Genomic DNA, 20,064 nt, shown 5'->3' on the forward strand with positions numbered 1-20,064 from the left:
GACAGAGCCGCACAGAATGAACGAAGCAGGGGCTCCAGCGGGCGGGCAGCCTCGTGCGGTGTGGTACGTACCCAGATATGACCGCCGGGGCGGGGGCTTGATTGCTTCATCCTGGGTATCCGCAGCTACATTTAAAAAGAGAGAAAAACAGAAAGGAGGAAGAGAAAAGAAAAACAGACCGATTTTAACATGGGCAAGCGGCTGTGTCTCCCAGTCCATTTTGCATTTCCTTTTTTAAGAAACACCGGAAAAGAAGGACAAGATCTTGGTGTCTGAGTTTGAGGAAGTTTACTTTCTGAATGATTTTCCTCCAAACCTACCCTCTTCCAATGTAAGTCCCTGGGGAAGGAGGAGGAAATCTTGGGCCAAAACGAAAAGTCACCACATTTTCACTGAATTTCTAAGGTCAGAGATGGCATAAAGCCCACGGCTTGCCTGCTCTGCTGACAGAGACAGCAGGCAGTACCCCCATTTCCCCTAAAAGCTCGTCCGCACACAAGCTCTGACTGCAAGACAGCTGTCCCAGGTCAAAGCTCTTCAGAAGGCTGCCTGATAAAGCCGTTTTCAGAGGACACTCAACAAAATGCCCTCTGGGAACAGGGAGCTAGTGCAGCATGTGAACTGGTCAAGCGTGCGGCTCAGAGGCGACGGCCCGTTACATCGGGGGTACCGCGGTACCCTGACCGCTCCCTGAGCCCCGCCGCAGCACCCAAGACAAGCACGCGAGGCCTCCGTTCGGAGGGAGCCCAGCCCCACCCGAGTCCCCCCGGCTCCGCACTGCCCAGGACGCAGCCCGCGGCCCTCGAAGACTCGGCCAGAGTCCCTCCACGGTGGGAAGAGTGAGACTCAGGCAGGCACTGGACCTGGCCACAGAACGGGGGGCAGGTGTGTGTCATCCGCCCCAGGCAAGGCAGGCTCCGCCTACAAATGGACATTTTGCAAGTAAATGGCTAAAAGAAAATGCCAGACTGGCTATGTGGGCTTGGGGACGGCACATGCCCACAGACCCTGCAGACCAGGAGTCGCTGCCCCTCCCACCTGAGGGTTTCTTGACCCAGCAGCACCACCTCCGGGAACCGCTGGGCTCTGAATAGCCAGGCTCAGCCGGACTTCCTCAGCTTCCTGCATCTGTTTCTTCATTGAGGCCAAGTTTACTGCTCACCGACACTTCCTCTAAAGATCAGGGTCCCAAAGTGGAAGGGGAGGGAAGGAAGGGGACACGGGAGGGACTGCTCACCGTGGCTCCGGTGCAGTTCAGACACACCCATGCCGTCTCCCCTCTCGCCTCGGGCCTGATCGTGCCCGGCACACAAGCTGGAAACATGCCAGGCAGCAGGGCAAGGCCAGGGTGGAGGCCCGGAGCGGGAGAGTGTGGCCGGGGGCCTCTCGGGTCACAATGATGGGGGAAGGAAAGGCAGCAGCTGGTAGGGGGTGTGGGTCAGGGTGGGAAGTCTGCCCTGTGTCAGACTTTCCGGAGGACAGAGTCAAGCCACCTAAATCTTCTCGGCTAGAAAGTAGTGAGATCAGGCCTACACCTTAGAGAATCATCTTTGCGCAGGACAGACGGGAGGAGGGCCAGTCCCGAGGCTGAGAGACCAGGGGGCATCGTCCACAATCACATACTTTCAGGCATCTGTGAACACCCACTCCAGGCACCGAGGTCCAGAAACAGCCTCAGCAACATGTCCACATCGTTCCCATCGGAGGCGGCGTGCATGTCCTCGCCCCTTGATTACGGGGGGCCTGTGACCACTCCATTCTGCAGAAGCGACGCATGCTCCCCAAGACCAGAGCACAGACACGGCTTCCACCTGGTTCCCTCTCACGCTCCCCTTGCGACCTGGTGGCCATGCCACGGGGAAGCTAGGAAGCTTAGGCCACACGAGAAGGCCACGTGAAGATCTCCCAGCAGGCCCCCAACACGGGAGCAACTGAGAGAAAGGGAGGGACCTAGAGGGTGAAAGACACAGAAAGAGGAAGGGAGGCAGGGCCCCGGCAAATGGCCAGCCATACTGTTGCTGTCCAGCCAGACTCGTGAGCATCGCTGTGTCCTTGCAAATCACCAAGCCTGGGGTTACTTGTGGAGCAGCCACAGAGACTGGAACAGAACCTGACGGGACAGAAGTCTGGGACGAGCTCAGACAGGAGAAGTGGTCGTCCTGGATGCCACGGGACAGCAGGAGGGAGGGCCGGTGAGCTGACCAGAGGCCAGACCATCGACTGCTCCCAGGGGCTTCTGGGCTTTGTCACAGCGTGAGAGCCGCTGCAGTGCGCGAGGGTTGGGGTGGGTGATGGCCACAGGTGGCTCACACGATGCCCTAGAGACCAGGGGACCGGGCGGAGGTCCGGGCAAGGAGAGACAAGACCTACATCAGGGTCGTGGCTGTGGACAGGGCAGGTCAGGATTTGTAGCCTCACGTCCAAGGACATCAATAAGCCCTCGAAAATACAGAATGGTTTACAGACAAACATTGTACTGAGTGGGAGTGGGAATCCTCAGCTTTCATTGTCAGAATGGAATGTGACCCTCCCCGCCCAAGTTTTTAGTTTAATGCAGACATAACCACATATCATGAAGGATTCACTCGTTGAACGTGTACAATCAAGTGGTTTTTAGCATGTTCGGACCTGTACGACCACCACCGCAGTCTTAGAACACTTCCGTCCCCCACAACAGAGCCCCGTCTCTGTGAGCAGCAGCCCCCATGCCCCCACCCGCCTCCCCAGCCAACTCCATTCTGGAAGCGGACTTGGGGCAAACGTCGAGTGAATGTGACTGAGTCGCAGACAATTTCTCTCTCTTGAAGAAGGAACAAGTGAGCCCCTGTGTGCCGCTGGTGGTACCGTTCCCAGAGCCGATGAGCCACGTCATCTGGCGGTAAGAACGTGTCATCCTGGGACCCCCGACAAAACAGCGTTCCAGGAGCCTCCTCACCGAGACCCCTGCGAGCAGGGACAAAGCAAGTGGCTCTTTCATTCCGGGCCCGTGGAAGATCAGAGCCACGACCGAAGAGCTTGGTGAAGGGTCACAGGACGCGTCAGCACGCACACCTGAACTATTTCGTCTGCCACGAACCTCCCAGCTCCACCCACTGAAAAAGCCAAAACCCACCCCCAATCCACAGCTGTCCCAGGGGCCAGACCGTGGTCTCCACATGCCACAGCCCAGTGCCACAAGCGCTCCTGGGAGAAACGGCCGACTCCAGGTCTGGGGCAGGAACAGAAGATGACACGCCCAGAGCACCCTGTCACACCAGGGACACGGCTCCGAGGGACCGCTCGTCTCTGCCGAAAAGTCAAGAGCTGACCGGAGAGGCTCCCGCTGGCAGACGGGTGGGTCCACGGGGCCTTGAAGGGACACAACAACGGCAATCAGGAGAACACATCAAGTATGTTCACATCCACACACTCGGAAGCGTGGAAAAACAAACGTGAACACAGCTGCAGGATCTGAGGGACCAATTCTGAGAACCGGCAGATAAAGAGAAGGAAGCAATTACCTGCCTTTAACTTATAAATCACACCCTGGATAACTGCACCGCTACAACAGCATTTCCAGGGAAGTTCCTCTTCGGAGAAGCCCCGTGGCTGACAGCCGAGCGAAGGCTGACGGGGCATCGGTGTTCTGCAGCCCCACGACTGATGGGTTTAGGCACGGGGCACCCTCCACCACCCACATCCAAAGTCAGCCAAGGTGACGGGATGTGCCCCTTGTGGAAGAAACAACGGTCCGGCAAAAAGGAGCCGGACCTAGATCTGACCAGACCTCTGCATCCAATTGGCTTCTCAAAACGTGTTTCACAGGGCGTCCCGGGGACGGGAAGCCTCGACGCACCACCACGGGGTGTGGCAGAAGCCAGGCGGGGCCGCCTCCGTGCAGCCGCGGGAGTCTGGTCCACACGCAGGCGTGGCTTGGCGGCAGGGCCAGGGTCTCAATTCCGCATCCCCACACTCCCCGCGTGTACCGCTCAGGCCACAGACGGAGGGCTGGGGCACAGCAGGCACCACGTGCAGGGCAGACACAGCAGACACGTTTCGAGGAACAAGGGACGTCAGGGAGAACCTGCAGCTGACCTTGGCGTGCCGCCTCGACTGCGGCCCGCGGACAGAAACCAGCCCCGAATCGGGAAGTGAGGAGGAAGCCGCACACTTACACAAATACTGGGTCTTTGACAATTAAGGGATTACTTTTTTACGGGTGAAAATGGTATTACGGATACTTTTTCAAGTCCTTATCTGTTAGAGATCCGTTATGAACTACATACAGACTATGTCTGGAATTTGCTTCAAAAACTGCAGGCAGGCAATGTGAACAGGGTCTCAGAACAGCTGGAGGCGGGTGTGATCACTGCGGGGGGCGGGGGGGGCTCGGACACGCTCTCCCCGACTCCATGTGTGTTCCAGGTTCTCCACGAAAAAACACGAGGGACGAAAAGGAAACACACAGCACACGCAAACCACTTTGGACCTCACGCCCTCTGTGCGGCCAACGGAGAGTCCACAGCAGCTTCTGGAGATCTCCCCCTGAAGCCTGTGGGCCCGGCCCCCTCGGACCCACAGCCCAGTCTGACCTCCCCCGGGTATGAGCGAGGGCACGGAAGGAACCCCCGATGTCACCTCCGGACGCCGGGTGGAAAGCTCTTTGCTTTTACTTCACGTTCCTCTCGTCCCCAAAATGTCGACAATGACCATGTACTGCTCTTCATAATCAGATAACAGATCACGTGTTAATTTGATAAGCAACCAGCTTTTTCTCCTTTAATTTCAGTTGTCTCTTTAACCTTAACTTCTGAGCTGAACTGATGACCTTCAAAATTAAAAACCTTTATAACAGACAGCTGTAAAACATTTAAGCTTTTATTTTTTAGACTGTCCTATGGAAACCCTGAAATATGGCTGTCGAACGTGTCTTCGTAAGTTACTTGAATGTGCCTGCTCGGTGTGCCTCCAGCACCCTCCGCAACGCCCCACTGACAGCCTCCAGGAAACGGGGACCGCAGGCCTCCCCAGCAAGGCACAGGGCGCAGCCGCTCCTGCGATCTCAGAGCTCTCCAGCCCGAACTGGTTGGTGTTTTCAAACCCTACCCTCCCACTTCTGGCAGAGGAGACGAAATAAACCCACAGGTTTCTTAAAAGCTTCCTGATGAGTGTGCTGTGTACCTTACACATGGTAGATGCAAATATATGTAACCCCAATTCCATTCAAGAATTAAGTAGGGGCGCCTGGGTGGCTCAGTCGGTTGAGCTTCCAACTTCGGCTCAGGTCAAGATCTCCCGGTCTGTGAGTTCGAGCCCCGCGTCTGGCTCTGTGCTGACAACTCAGAGCCTGGAGCCTGTTTCAGATTCTGTGTCTCCCTCTCTCTCTGACCCTCCCCCACTCATGCTCTGTCTCTCTCTGTCTCAAAAATAAATAAACATTAAAAAAAAAAAAAAAACAATTAAGTATGAATCTCAAGATCTCTCAAACACTGTATCCCGGATCCCAGGATACGATCCCAGGATGCGGAGTTTAGGGTAGATTCTCCCCCTGAGGCCGTCTGGGGCCCAGCAGGGAGCCCAGGGGTCAGGAGGCCTGGTCCTCCGTACCCCACCAGAGCCCCGGCAAAGCGGAGGCCGGCAGGGCAAGCCAACTGCCCCCACAGTCCTGGCCGTCACCAGCAGACAGCTGCTCCCCGCTGCAAGGTCAAAGCCTCTGCAGCCCCGCCCACCTGTACGTCTGCGGATTTCCAGCCAGCCCTTTGGCCAGCTGCCAACGCCCGCCAACAGACACCCGCCAGACGCTGCAGACCTCACAGCTGCCATAACAGGTTACCCCAAACTCGGCGGCCGACAACACAGATGTATCACCTCACTATTTGGGAGACCAGAAGTCTGACATGGGTCTCACTGGGCTAAAGTCAGGGCATATTCCTTCTGAAGCTTCCAGGCAAGAACCCAGGTCCTCCCGTGCATCCAACCTGTTGGCAGAATTTGGATCCTGGAGGCTGAGGCCCCCATGTCCCTGCTGGCTGGAAGATGAAGGCTGTTCCAGGCTCAAAGGCCTGCTGTGCTTTTGGCTCCTAGCCCTTCCCCCACGTCCAAAGCCAGAACCACATCCTCTTGACGTCCATCCCTGACGGGCTCTCCTCTTCCACTCCACGGGCCCAGCGGACACTGGGTCCACCCAGACAGTCCAGGCCAACCTCCCCCTGCCTCCGAGGCCTCACACTCACCTTGCCTGCAGCCCCTGTGCCCCGCGAGGTGGCACCACGGTTGCCAAGTGTGGACGAAGCAGGCTCCATTAATTGGCTCATCACAGAGAGGGTTACTTGCCAAAATTCAGATGGCAGCCCTATCCCTGGAAACCGGGATTCACAGTCTTAACCCAATCCATTCTAGTTAACCAGAACAGAAATGCTGCTTTTGGAAGAATCTACATAGAGCACTGGAAGTCAAGACAGAATGAACCCCCGGGACAGGAGAGGAGAGGCCTGGCTTCCCGCTGACAAGGTCAGCCCCCGCCTCACCCTCACTGTACCTACGTTCCCGTATTTCAGCAAGGTCACATAAATGTTAAACTCCAGGACTGTCCAGGGCCCAGACGCTCGCACACCTGCAGGATATCTGGCACCCTACTTCATCCGAGCTTACACCCCATTTCACACAAGATCACAAAACCCAGGCTCATGATTCAAACCCTGAGGCTCAGGACACCAAGCAACTGTGGGCACCGCGTGCCCGCTCCCGGCGCTCCTCTGTCCCTGGGGCAGGAGGACCATTACTGACGCCCCCCCACACCGGCGCTCTGCAGCCGGCCTTGAGACCCTGCGCACACGAAAGGTGGGGTTCCCAGATCACAGACAGAAGCGGGCGGGAGCTGTGCCAGCAGAGAAAACTGCTAGGTAAGAGCAAGTAAAGGGCCCAGCCCCTCGCCTCTTAAGGGACCGGGCCGGACACGCCCGCTCTCAAGGAAGGACCAGCGATACAAGCAGCCCCGCCTCCGGTGTGATTTCCCAGGTCACAAGAGGGAGAGACGAGAAAGAACAAACACACAACAGAAGCACACCGTGCTGGTCTCTACAGCTGACGTGACCCTAATCGGTCCAGGCCACCCGTCAGAGCTGGAGGCTGACCTATTTTCTACAAAGACTGAAATTAGCACACCTTCGTCTCTAAAGACAGAAGCTACAGGGGGAAAGGGTCCGCTCAAACGGAAAGAAAATCACCGTCAGGAATAAAATTCAGGGGCAAGACCTTGAGTCCACAGGAGTCCCCAAAGTAAACAAACTAGCAAAAACGTTTCTCTGAGCAACAGTGGAGATAAACACACACTATTTCAGACAAAATCAAAGCGAGAGCTGTCTTCAATTTAGTAACTAGAAGAAAACCAGAAGTAAGGCATTAACCCTCCTGCGTGTTCAAACACAGAACATCAGCTGAGAAAGAGCTTTTTCAAAGGAAAAGGCAAAAACGAGAAGAATTTTCTCTTTGCTGAGCCACAAACAGTCACGGAGCAGCGCGGGCCGAGCATGTAACCCGTCCTGCCCACGCTCCAGGGGACAACCCACCTGGCCCCACAGCAGCATGACTCTGGGTGAATGTTCAGTAAGGTGTGTGAGAAGATCCCCGCTACCCCGGCCACAGGTAAATGGTACAAGTGAAGGGTATGTCTCATGCACAAGCCACACACAGAGATAAAACTGCCTCCTCAGACAGCATCTTTCTGTGACCTGATCCTGTCCCAATTCAAAATCCCCTCGTAATCATCACAGAGGATGCTGACACACTGAGATTAGTTAGTAAACATTTAACGTGCTGAAAACACTGACATCGGTTACACACAACCGAGCATTTGGTGAAATCAAAGCTGCTCAGGTAACACTAACACGGCTCCCTACGTCACCCACGAGCACAGGATGAGTTTGCTTGTTGATTTAGTGCTTTATTCCCAAAGTTGCAGATCACCAACCTGCAAAGAAACGGCGTTTTACGTTCAGCTCATTTGTCACGCGGACTTCGGTGCAGAGTTTCAACATCAGTAACATGGTCAAGATCATGACTATGCTTTGCCAGAGGAGCGGCGACTCAAAATGCCTTCCAAACCTGGGGAGGTAAAGAGACCACGGCATCAGGAGGGCCCCCGCACACCAGGGGCCTCACCGCCTCTCCCTGCCCAGGTCCCGACCAAGGCCCCCACGGCCACATCCTGAGCAGCCCCCAGAGGGTCTCTCACATCCGTCACAGCCTCTGGCACCGACTGCCTCGGCCTCAGGCTCCACGGTGCACAGAGCTGGGTGAGCAGGGACACTCCTGGACGGCTGGGCGCGGGGACACCTCTCAGAATCATGTGCACGGCTCCTCAAAAGCCACACTCACCTCCCCAGGAGCCGCTGATGAGGGTGTGGACGGGACTCCCCGTTCCCTCGCCGCACAGCCAGGTGCCCAACACCCCACCTGCAGAGGCACCTGCAGAGGCACCTAGACCACCTGATGCCCTGGGAAGATGCATTCCGGAGTCCAGGAATGACAGGAAGCCCTGCCCCCTGACGAAGACGAGTGGGGTCAGCAGGCCAGAGCAGCCCACGCTGTGAGCAGACCAGTGAAGGGGGCCAGGGCACCCCCCACCCGCCACCCCAGAGAGGAGAAGGCAGCTGAGGGCACAACCCCCCTCCCGACCTGAGGCCCTGACCCCCCGACCCAGGTCTCTCTGCCCAATCTCCCTCCCCACCCAGGTCTCGCTGACCCCCAGCCGAGGCTTAGTGGCTCCCGCTCTTCTCCGGGCCCCAACCCCGCCCGGCTCTCACATCCTCCCTCCTGGTTTTCCCTCCAGGGGCAGAACTTCTCACCAACTCGGCCACAAGCTCGAGGAGGTGAGACCGCAATCTAGTGACTAGCACAGACTGGGCCTGTCGGCAGAACCCGAACCCCAGGGGCTGAGAACAGCCCGGCCCTTCCGGGGGCAGCTCGGGGTCTCCGCCATGGCCACCAGAACCACCAGAGCCGTGACCTGTTGGTCGGGCCACGCAAGCCTGAGGGACTACCATCGACGAGGCCAGGGCACAGCACCGTGCTCTTTCAAGGCCCAGCCCCAATTCTAGCCCAGCTGCTCTGGAGAAGGAACTCCGCTAGGTCTGCCTACAACATGGCCTGAAGGGTATTCCCAAAACTGGGGCTGGCGGTCAGCACCTCTAAGTCAGGAGAGCCTGCAGTCTGATTTCCCAGCTGCTCCCGAAAACAAGAAAACACAGAGACCACCGCTGGGCCCCACCCCCCACGCCCTCTCACTCCCTCGGCCCTGAGCCTACACCCAGCTCCCCCTGCAGAGAGGGCTCACCGGGGGCCGACCACGCCCACAACACAGAGCTGGGGCAGAGCTCCCTGAGGGGCCACCCCTGGGACTGCACCAAATCAATGAGAAATCGGGACAAAAACTCAGCGGCCGGGCTCGTGGTAAAGGACGAGACCAGAGGCAGCCCCTCCCCGCCGGCCAGGGCATGTCTTTGGAAGCTGTGCCTATGCTAACAAGTCTTACCTACAAGGTAAAGAAACAGCGATGTCCCCAAGGTAGAGACACTGACCCCCGCACCCGCTCCAGGGCCGACTCGGGGTCTTCAAGCCCACGTCTGTGAGCACCTCACCGCCAAGCTCGGATCACCTGCCTCTCAGGAGAGAGCAGACAGCACCTCCGATGAGGATCTGCCACGGCCACAGCCACGGCCACGGCCACGGTGAGCCGGCCCAGCAGGTGAGAATGTGCCACCTGGAGGGGAGCCACACCAGCTGAGGCTCCCACAGGAGGTCAAGCGACCAGGAAAAAACAGACACTCCCTGCGGAGCGGGGGTTCCACAGACACTGGTTCCAGGACCGGCATTCTGCACTGGTTCCTGGCGCCAAGGCCCACGTCCTCTGAGCAAAGGACAGAGCAGGCCTGAGGTCACAGAGGCTCAGGCCCAGGCCACCTGGGTCCAGGAAGGGCAGAGGGGCCAGGACACAGCAGACGGCTCCATGACCACCAGCTTCTTCCTGCCTCCCCAGGAAACGTCACGTCACTTCACTTCGGCTGCTTCGTCAGGCCTCTCCTGAGGTGCCTCAGGAATTGCAAAGGAAATGCTAAGTGACTGGGGCAAGAAAGGGTTGATGAGCCAGGCCTGGGTGAAGAGAAGGTACGAGAAGAAAGAGGTGACAGTGCCCTGGGGCTTTCTAGGTCAGAGGCACAGGCTGGGGGCGCTTCCGTAGGCTCGCATGGGCTCCAGGCCCCTGGCACCCGTGAGCCACTGCCCCTGCACCTCATCTCTGCTGTAGAGGGCGACTATAACACCGGGGACTATCTAAGGACGTTTCTAGTCATTTCTAGGAACTGGATCCCACGGTCACCCAGCTGACCCCAGGGGTCAACTCATCTATAGGTGAAGGTCAGACAAGGGGCCAGCAGAAGCTAGATGTCAGCCTACTAAGACTGGAGATGCTTCCTTCCCAAGCAGGCCGGGAAGAACCACAATAAATAAGCTGCTCTGGGGCCCCTCACACCAAGCTCATCATGCGAGAAAGGCCACTTTCATGTTTTAAATACTCAACAGAAACAATGACTGGAAAAGCTGGGCAAAGAAATCAAGGTTTGCACTTCTCCTTAAACCACACACCCAAAGAGGCGCCTGGGTGCCTCAGTGGGTTAAACGTCCGACTTGGGCTCAGGTCATGATCTCATGGTTTGAGAGTTCAAGCCCTACGTCAGGCTTGCTGCTGTCAGCACAGGCCTGCTTGGGATCCTCTGTCCCCCTCTCGCTGCCCCTCCCCCGTCGCACATGCTCGCTCTCTCTCTCAAAAGTAAACAAACATCAAAAAAACAAAACAAAAAACCCCACCAAAAATCGAATCCAGATGAACTCAATGTTTATAGTAAAAACAAGACCATTTAAAGTGAAGTGAGAGGGAGCAGAGGTGAGTACTTAGGGTGAAGACAGGCTGAGACACAAAATTTCAAAAAGCACCACTTTCCACAAAAGATATACAAGAGACAAAATAAATATGAAACAAGGTTCAATGTCATTAGTAACTTCATAAACTAATTAAAATACAAAGATACCATTTTTTACTTGTCAAATTAGTTAAGCTTTTCTTCCTTTGATGCTAATAATCTGTACTGACGGGGATGTCGTGAGAGCACTTTTCCCTCTCCTGTCCCTGACAATATGGGTTGGCACAACTTCTTCTTAGAACAAATGATGGGACAGCCTACCAGACAGGTGAAGGGCCTGCCGCTCACACAGCCACTCTGAAAGGGTTCGGGGCGCCTGGGAGCCTGGGAGGCTCAGTCAGCGAGGCATCCGACTTCGGCTCAGGTCATGATCTCACGGCTGGAGTTCGAGCCCCATGTCAGGCTCTCTGCTGTCAGCACGGAGCCCACTTCAGTTCCTGTCGCCCTCTCTCTCTGCCCCTCCCCAGCTCATGTCTCAAAAGCAAATAAAAACATCAAAAAAATTTTTTTAACTAAAAAAAAAAAAATTCAGTAAGATAAAAAAAGTTCTCCCTTAACTGCAGTGTCCCTAGGTCTCACCCCCCAGGAAGGTACACACCGAAGAGGGGACAGGCAACATTTCACCCAAATTTTCCACAGAGATCACCTTCTCTGGGTCTTCAAAGTTACAGAATAAAGCTCAAGCGGAAAGAAGTTGTGTATCTACTTCCCTGTGTCACGCCAACTGCTACACCCTTAGCAAAATGTTACTACGTCCTCAACAGTGTGGTATCTCTGGCAGTGTTCCTGTAGCTCCCATCCAGTGTCAGGCTGCACGTCCAAATACAGTGTTACCACACCTCGGAAACAGCTTACGGCGTCGCCGACACAATGCTGCCGTATCCAGTGCCGCGCTAAGGCAGGTCTCCAGTGCGGTGTTATCACATCTCAGTTACTTTGTTTACTGCACGTCTGATACAGTGTTAATACATCTCCAGTACAGCCCTACTACGTCTCTGGTAGATGATGCTACGTCACCACATCTGATACGGTGTCACTACGTGGCTGAAGTGTGCCCACGTTCCTGATACAACGTCACTGCAGCCAATACAATGTTATAATGCATCCGATCCAACATTACCGTATCTCTGATGCGGTGTGTTCATCCAATACAAATGGAGCTTGAGAACTACCTCCACCAAGGCACAAAGTTCTGGGGGGGCCTTGCAACATCATCCATGCACCGTGGCCCCTCCCTCCTCGTCCCTTCTACAAAATCACAAGCCTGCAAATATGAGCTACGAGGCATCATTTAGCCTTTCTCTTGGCTTCTCCTGACACCACAGAGGCAAAATCCTATACATCAGCATTTTATAGAATATAATCTGCTGAATGCTAGTTTTGCAAAAGGATGATAAGAATCGCAAGAAATCAGGGCGCCTGCGTGGCTCAGTCCGCTGAGCGTCCGACTTCAGCTCAGGTCATGCTCTCACGGTTCACGAGTTCGAGCCCCGCGTTGGGCTCTCTGCCGTCAGCACAGAGCTGGCTTCAGAAACTCTGTACCCCTCTCTCTGCCCTTCCCCTGCTCACTCTCTCTCTCTTCTCAAAAACAAATAAACATAAAAAAAAAAAAAAAAAAGAATTGTAAGAAATAAAGCGCCAGGGTCTCACGAGTTTCAGGAACCTGGGGTTTGCAAGCTCCGCTGGCCTCCCCGGGCGGCAGGGCCACCCACGAGCTCGTTCCACGAGTCTGCAGGGGGCTTCCCAGCCTGGAGCTCTGAGGACCACGCTCTCAGCCAGCTCTAGGAAACACACTCTTCAGCTCTAACTTCACCACTGTTCCAGTGTAGAGCCTGCTTCCCCTTCAGGGGGCACCCGCCATGACCCGTGTGTGTGTAAATGGTACGTTCCACACAATGCTTCTGCCGAAGCGTAAACCCTGCGGCATCTGCAGTGTCTGGGACATGGGAAACCCTCTAAACCCTATTCAATCATGTGGGCCACTAACCCATGAAGCCTGGAGGAGGCCCAGGAGTGGGGTCTTAGGACTAGGTGGGCAGAGAGGTACATGTTAGTCACAAGTCACAGGCGGAGCCCAGCCTGCCTGCTGGGGTTCGCCCCGTGAAATCCAAGCACTGCCCCTATGTGAGAAGCACATGCCCAGGCCAGAGAGACTCCTGAGGAGGGACCAGTGCCCTCTGCCAGCCCCCCTCCGTCCCAGAATGCTGCCTGAAGGCAGCGCTGGGGTTCACACGGTAGCCACAGGACCCCTGAAGTGACCCAGGACGGCTCAGGGTGCAGACTCCGGGGAAGGACCGATCAGATGCACGGAAATACGCTGGCCCGTGGACAAAACTGAGAATCACTAAAGGCCCCCTGTGCTGAATTAGGAGAGGGCACACACTCGTTCTCAAAGTCCCAGGCCCGGCAGTGAAGGGAGAACTTCTAGTCCTAACGCATTAAATGCCAGTTAAATCAGAGGCCCTGGTGACTTGGCTTTCAAGAAATTAGTTTAACTTCTGACTTCTCCGAACCAGGTATTTGGACATAGATTAGATACCCTATTCTCTTCTCTGCAATCGTAAAGGAAAAGTACTCTTTTTTTTTTTATGTTAATGTATTTCTGAGACAGAGAGAGAGTATGAATGGGGCAGGGGCAGAGAGAGAGGGAGACACGGAATCCGAAGCAGGTTCCAGGCTCTGAACTGTCAACACGGAGCCCGACACAGGGCTCGAACTCACAGACCGCGAGATCACGGCCTGAGCCGAAGTCGGTCCCTCAACCAACTGAGCCACGCAGGCGCCCTGAAGGATGAGTATTCTTAAGGAAAAGACGTCTCAACTGCTCTCCGTCCCGCCCCCCGCCCCCCCACCCCCATACGGGAAGCCAGTCTCGGGCACTTCCCTTCCGCTGCCAGAGAAAACCCACTCCGGCGCCTAATGAAGTGCCCTTCCTGGCCAACGCTGTGACACCAGGCAGGTGGCAGGCCAGGGGCTCCCTGAGCGCCCTCCAGTGCGCTCAGGGTTAACAACTGTGTCAGAGGCAACTGCATTTTGGGACCTGCTTCCGTTCAACCTTAGACTGGATTAAGGCCATTTTAGAAAAGGGAAGCCACGTGTCACCCTGAAGGGAGTGAGCTCTGTCCCCAAAGGAAAAAGAGGAATCTTCAAAATGGGGTTCTTCGACTTGTGCCAAAGAAAAAACTAAGCACCCACTGGCCCTCCTTTCAAAGCAGCCTGGCCCAGAGGCAAACCTGGCGGTGTGACACACTCTCCGGGGAAGAGCCAACTTACCAGCTCACCTTTTAAAAGCCCCGGACGAGGGCAAAACTAACACACAGTGGACACAAATCAAAGGCATGGGGCCACGGCTGGATGGAACACAGAGGAGAGAACTTCGGGACTCAGAACAGTCATCTCTCAGTTATGATGGTGACAGGAAGGGGGCGTTGCCAAAACTCATCCAACTGTTCACTTACGATGGATGCTTTTATTCCACGTAAATCGTACCTCCGTAAGGTGGACTCAGACATGAATTAGCTGGGGAGCCGGGGTGGCTCAGTCGGTTAAGAGTCTGACTTTTGATTTCAGCTCAGGTCATGACCTCACAGTTTGTGAGTTCAAGCCCCGCATCAGGCTCTGAGCCGACAGTGTGGAACCTGCTTAGGACTCTCTCTCTCTCTCCCTCTCTCGGCCTCTCCCCTGATCGCTCTCTTTCTCTCTCTCTCAAAATAAATAATAAACTTAAGAAAAAGAACTAGCAAAAAACGTGATTACTCGGTAACGAACAAGTCAGAAGGAAGGGCCAGAAGCAGAGCTCTGGACACCCCCGCCTGGTGCCCTTATCCGGCCTCCACACCCACCCACCCTCCGGAGCAACTTTCCTCACTATCTGTGCTCACAGAGGGTCCGGGCGCCACCAAGTAGAAAGGAAAGTTCCAGACCTTTTTAGTCTTAGAATGAGGCTCCAAGATCTCATTTCATTTCCTCTAAAAACTCCCCCTCCCAAACATGTCTCGCTTTAGCAACTGTTAAAATTAATTTCCAGTTCCTTACCCGAATGCAAATGATAATAAGAGGAAGCTGGGCTGGGAGTGGCAAGAAAAAATAGTCTCAAGTATTATCCAGAAAGTTGACTTTCCTATTAAAACAAAACAAAACAAAACAAAACCGTACACACAACAGGAAGGCTGAGGGGACCACCGTCCCTGTACATGACCCCTGAATGCTCTTTCCTGTCAGGCTGTGATGTGCCCTCCTAAGGGGCTCAGCGGCCAGGCTGTGATGTCCCCTTCCTACAGCTCATCCCTTTTTCTTCATCTTAATCACTTACTCATTCCTTGTTTTCTCTTTCCCACTGCCATGCAAATTCTAAGGACAGGGACCCAGTTCTAGGACCTTATCCAGCACACAGAAGTCCGTGGGAAAATATTTGACAACGTAAGAAGGACAGAAAATGAAGACGCGGACATGAGACTACAGTAAGTTTCTCCACTCCAATCCCACCATTTTCCCCGGGGAACAGTCCCGCCCACTTCACCAGCTCCCTCCTAGGAAGTACAGCCGCCTGCACCACCACCCCACTCCGAAACCCCAAAAAGAGAAAGCCATCACCCTGGAAGTACCCCCACAGAAAGCCCCCAACTTACCAGAAAAGGATCCGTAAAATGTTAGCCACCAGGAGCACCAGACACACGTAGGTAGAGAAGCCCTCAGCATTCTGAGTCCTCCGGATGTCCCTGTACTGTGGGATATAGGGCACGACCCCTCCGAACACCATGGCCCCGGCTGCCCCCCAGGACACCAGCTGGTGCAAGGGGACCAAAAGCCAATCCAAGCCTTCTGCTTCCATCCCGACTGACGTCCACCTGGCCCGGGGGCCCTCCGCTCTCACGGTCCCGGAACGCGCGCTGACGGTCACCCCCACATCGCCGCCGCTACCTTGTGCAGTCCTCCACCATCGGGGCCTGGCGAGAGAGGAAAGGAGGTGAACTCCGGCGCAGGGCCCTGGAGGCAAAGTGAGGGTCGCGCTCCCAGGGCGCTCCCGGAAGCCCGCGGAGGCTCACGGCGGCGGCACGACCCCCTCCTCGGACACCGGCGCCTCAGGGAGCCCTGCGCACGCGAACCGGCACCCGCGGGGGGAAAGAGGCGCGGGGCGCACGGCGGTGGACGCGGGCCTGGGAAGCACGCTCAGTCCGGGGGCGGGCGATGGCTGCGTCCCAGCGGGAACACGCGGCCGGGGTGGGGCGGAGCGCGCTCAGTCCCGGGGGCGCGCTCAGCCCCGGTGGGGCGCTCAGTCCTGGGGGCGCGCTCAGTCCTGGGGACGCGCTCAGCCCTGGTGGGGCGCTCGGCCCCGGGGGCGCGCTCAGCCCTGGGGACGCGCTCGGCCCGGGGGCGCGCTCAGCCCTGCGGTCGCGCTCGGCCCCGGGGGCGCGCTCAGGCCCGGGGGGCGCGCTCAGCAGGAGAGGGGGTTGGCTCGGTCTGGGGTGGGACGCACGGCCCGGGGGTGGGGAGACACACTCAGTCCTGGGACCCACCGCCCGCCCCGAGCCCCGAGCCCCGAGCCAGGGGAGGGCGGTCCCCGCGCCGCGCCCGCGTCCACACGCGGCCTGCGGATCCGGGGCCCGGCCCTTACCCTCCGCGCCCGCACCCGCGCCCGCGCCGGCCCCGCCCGGTCTGTTCTGCGTGCACCTTCCGTCTGTCCGTCCCAGTGCCGCAGCCCCGCCTCCGAGTGACGTCACAATGCAGGGGACCCGCCCACCCAGGCGGCAGGCCGAAAGGCGCTGGGTCCTAGAGCGCACCGGTCTGTCAGGGAGGGGTCGGAGCTAGACCGAGACCGAAGTCGTGGGTTGGGGGTCGCCGCGGCGATGCTGCTCCGCCGGCCCGGCCCGCCCCTCCCCGGTTAGGAAACCCCTGCGTGGCGAGACCGCGCCTCGAGAGCCAGGGACGCACCAGACGCGTCCCCCGACCTGTGCCTGGGCGAGGGGCCGTGTGGACGCGGTGCGCCGCCACGGAAGGCAGAGGACAGGGTGCCGTCCACGGCCGAGGTCTGCGCGAGGCCTGGGGACCCCCCCTCGTGGGGGCCCGGGTTGGGTCTGCCCTCCCCCGCCCCCGGTGATGCCGGCGGTCCCTCCGCACCTTCGTTTCCGACGACCTGGGGGGTCGGGGGGTTGGGGGGGTGGTGGGGGCTGCCCGTCCCGATGCGGGCGGGGCCCTGAGGAGCAGGGTGCAGAAGTGAGCCGTGTCAGGAACCTCACCTGGTCTCCGGTGAGGCGGAAACAGGCCCACCGTGTGCCGAAGCCTCCGCAGGCCCGCCTTCCGCTCCCACCGCAGGTACCCCAGGCCCAGGGCGGCAGCCGGGACTGCTGGTCGGGGCGCAGTCTCTCAGACACATCGTGACCGAAGGACCGAAGGACGTGCTGGACATGCCGCTCCCTGACTTGCCAAGTGCTTCCCAGCCTCGGCCCATTCACAGAGCTCTTCCCCGACCGAGGTGAGCCCCCAGGGGCCCTAGCAGGTGCACCGCGCCTGCATGCTGGCGGTCTGGGTGTGCATGGAGCCCTATGCCCGGTGGGATGGTGAGCCGTGAGGACCCTTGTGAGAAGCCAGCGAGCCCTGTGTGCCCAGGCCTCTTGCAGGAGGGACTCAGGGCAGAGAACTGCAGGGCCCCAGGGTTCTGCTCCCATCTCAGTGCGGTGGGACCTGAAACACCCCAAAAGGGAAGGCCTGGTGGATGAGAGCAGGTGGCCCTGGGGGCACACACCTGGCCGGCCAGCTTCCCCGCCCGCAGGTCTGACCTGGTCTCCTGCTTCCTACCGGGAAGATTTTGTGAGAAATCATGGGAACAGCACGGACCTCACTGAGACTAAGTCCCAAACAAGCCTGGTGTGATGAGAAGGGCCTCCTTAAAGCACAGGGTCATGCTTACTTCCCCCCAGTGTCCCAGGCTGTTGTTAGGTTTTCTGAGTCACAGCTACTCAGAGGATCCACAGGGAACAACTGAGAACACAGCAGCAGGAATGTACAGGGAAATGAAAATACACACACAGAGAGGGAAGTGGCGGCAAGACTGGGAGAAAAGAAGTAGGTGTTCCTACTTAACCGCCTCTCCTGAACTCTGCAGGCCCGGGAGCGTTCCACTCTGCCCTGGAGCCTGGGGTGGAGGGACAGGCTCCCCGCCTACTCTCACTGGATCACGTGGAGTCACGTCCACTGGTCCTGTTCATGCTGGCAAAGGCGGGCAGATTGCTCACCGGCCCCCAGCCGCCCACTCCCCTGGATCTATCAGGGCAAATCTCAGAGCCTGCTAAGTGGATACAATCCTGCGTTCTTGGCCCAGGACTTCACCCCGAAAGTGAGCTGATGACTGAGAGTGGGCTTGTAATCGTTTTAAACACCAACTGTCTGGAATCCGAGTGGCCCTCTCTGGTCTAGAACCATCGGTCAGTCAGGAGAAGGGAGGACAGCTCATCTGAGATGGTGAATGTGTTACATGACTTCCCGCAAACAAAAGAAGCCAAATTGTGCTAGGCCAGAAAATGGCCCCCAAGTATGTCATCCTAATCCCCAGAAACCTGTGAATGTTACCTTATTAAAAAAGAAGAAGAAGAAGAAGAAGGAGAAGGAGAAGAAATGCAGGGCATTGGCTGGCTCAGTTGGTGGAGTGTGTGACTCTTGATCTCAGGGTTGAGGAGTCTGAGCCCCATGTTGGGTGTAGAGATTACTTAAAAATGAAACCTTTTAAAAAATAAAAATAAATAAAATTTTTTGAATATTTTTTAACATTTATTCATTTTTGAGACACACACACACACACACACACACACACACACAGATCATGAGCAGGGGAGGGGCAGAGAGAGAGGGAGACACAGAATCGGAAGCAGGTTTCAGGCTCCCACCTGTCAGCACAGAGCCCGATTCTCAAGAATCTCGAGATCATGACCTGAGCTGAAGTTGGACACTTAAACGACTGAGCCACCCAGGCATCCCAAAATAAAATATTTTTTAAAAATACAGATGTGATTACATTAAGGATCTTGAGACAGCAGGGCACCTGCATGGCTCAGTTGGTTAAGCATCTGACTCTCGATTTCAGCTCAGGTCACGGTGTCATGGTCCGTGACATCAAGCATGGTGTTGGGCTCTGTGCTGACAGCATGGAGCCTGCCTGGGATTCTCTCTCTCCCTCTCTCTCTGCCCCTCCCCACTCATGCTCTCTCTCTCTCAAAATAAATAATTTTTTTTTTTTTTTTTTTTGCAAAAAGGATCTTGAGGGAGGGAGATCCCCCTAGATTATCCAGGTGGGCTCTAAATGCCATCTCCTGTGTCTCTACAAGAAGAAGGCGGGAGACGACAAAGGAGCAGAGGCCACCACAGGCCAAGGAACACAGGCAGCTCACAGAGGCTGGAGGCACCGGAGGGACTGTCCCCAGGAGCCTCCGGAAGGAGCACAGCCCTGCCAGGACCCTGACCTGGGCCTGTAAAACTGATTTTGGACTTCTAGCCTTCAAAACTGCGAGAGAACGCATTTCTCCTTTTTCCGCCAGCCAGTGTATGGTGACAGCCACGACCGGAAGCGAATCTAGAAGTCCCCAGGGAGTGACTAACAAGACGGTCAGTGTCACGGGCAGAGAAGAGGCGGGGCCGCCCCCCTCCGCTGCTATGCCTGCCCCCGTGTCCAGGAAACCTGCAAGGAGACAGATAGGAGGCTTCACTCAAGGAACTTGGGTTGTAAAGTTCCGGAACACGGACTTCCAGCGCCAGCCCCAGAGCACTTGGTGCTGGTCCCCCGATGACTCTCACCCCCACCCCGGCTTTCTTCGTCGACCCAGCCGTAGCCCTCGCCTGGTGGAGTGGGGCAAAGAACGTCTGTGTGCCCGTACTCTGAGCTCAGCCTTTCCTTCCGGCAGCTCACCACCCGTGGCCGAGGCTGGGCCCACCACCGGCCTCTGTGTCCTCACCCTGCACTGGTGCCGAGTGGCCGGGCTCTAGCCAATAAGGGTAGGGGACACTGACTCACCCCACCTGCAGGCCTGGCCCCCTTGGGCCTCCACCGGACCCTCCTTGCTTGCCTTCACCTGCTGACCAGGTGCAAACAAGACAGTGGAGAATCCACCGGGATGTAGCC

The 20,064-nt window shown here is 56.9% G+C and overlaps 1 protein-coding gene across 8 annotated transcripts in view; it reads right to left on the reverse strand.

Annotated features, from left to right (window-relative positions):
• The window catches only part of SLC66A2 (solute carrier family 66 member 2), a 52,588-nt gene extending 35,743 nt beyond the window's left edge, over positions 1 to 16,845 (reverse strand). For 2 of the 8 annotated variants that reach the window (XR_006195058.1, XM_042909607.1), the window contains exons 1-4: positions 16,570 to 16,845; positions 15,584 to 15,901; positions 7,949 to 8,082; positions 72 to 125 (exon numbers count right to left, since the gene is read on the reverse strand). Coding sequence is in view for 7 of the 8 variants with exons in the window: in XM_042909607.1 (XP_042765541.1) it covers positions 72 to 125; positions 7,949 to 8,082; positions 15,584 to 15,786 (391 nt within the window). In the remaining variant the exon portion in view is untranslated. Of the gene's footprint in view, positions 1 to 71; positions 126 to 7,948; positions 8,083 to 15,583; positions 15,902 to 16,000; positions 16,424 to 16,471; positions 16,491 to 16,569 lie in introns of those variants that run through there. The other 6 variants (XM_042909609.1, XM_042909604.1, XM_042909606.1 and 3 more) reach the window with 5 other exon arrangements.
• Positions 16,846 to 20,064: the final 3,219 nt, after the last annotated feature.

Source organism: Panthera leo, chromosome D3, assembly GCF_018350215.1.
Source record: "Panthera leo isolate Ple1 chromosome D3, P.leo_Ple1_pat1.1, whole genome shotgun sequence".
Lineage (NCBI taxonomy): Eukaryota > Metazoa > Chordata > Mammalia > Carnivora > Felidae > Panthera > Panthera leo.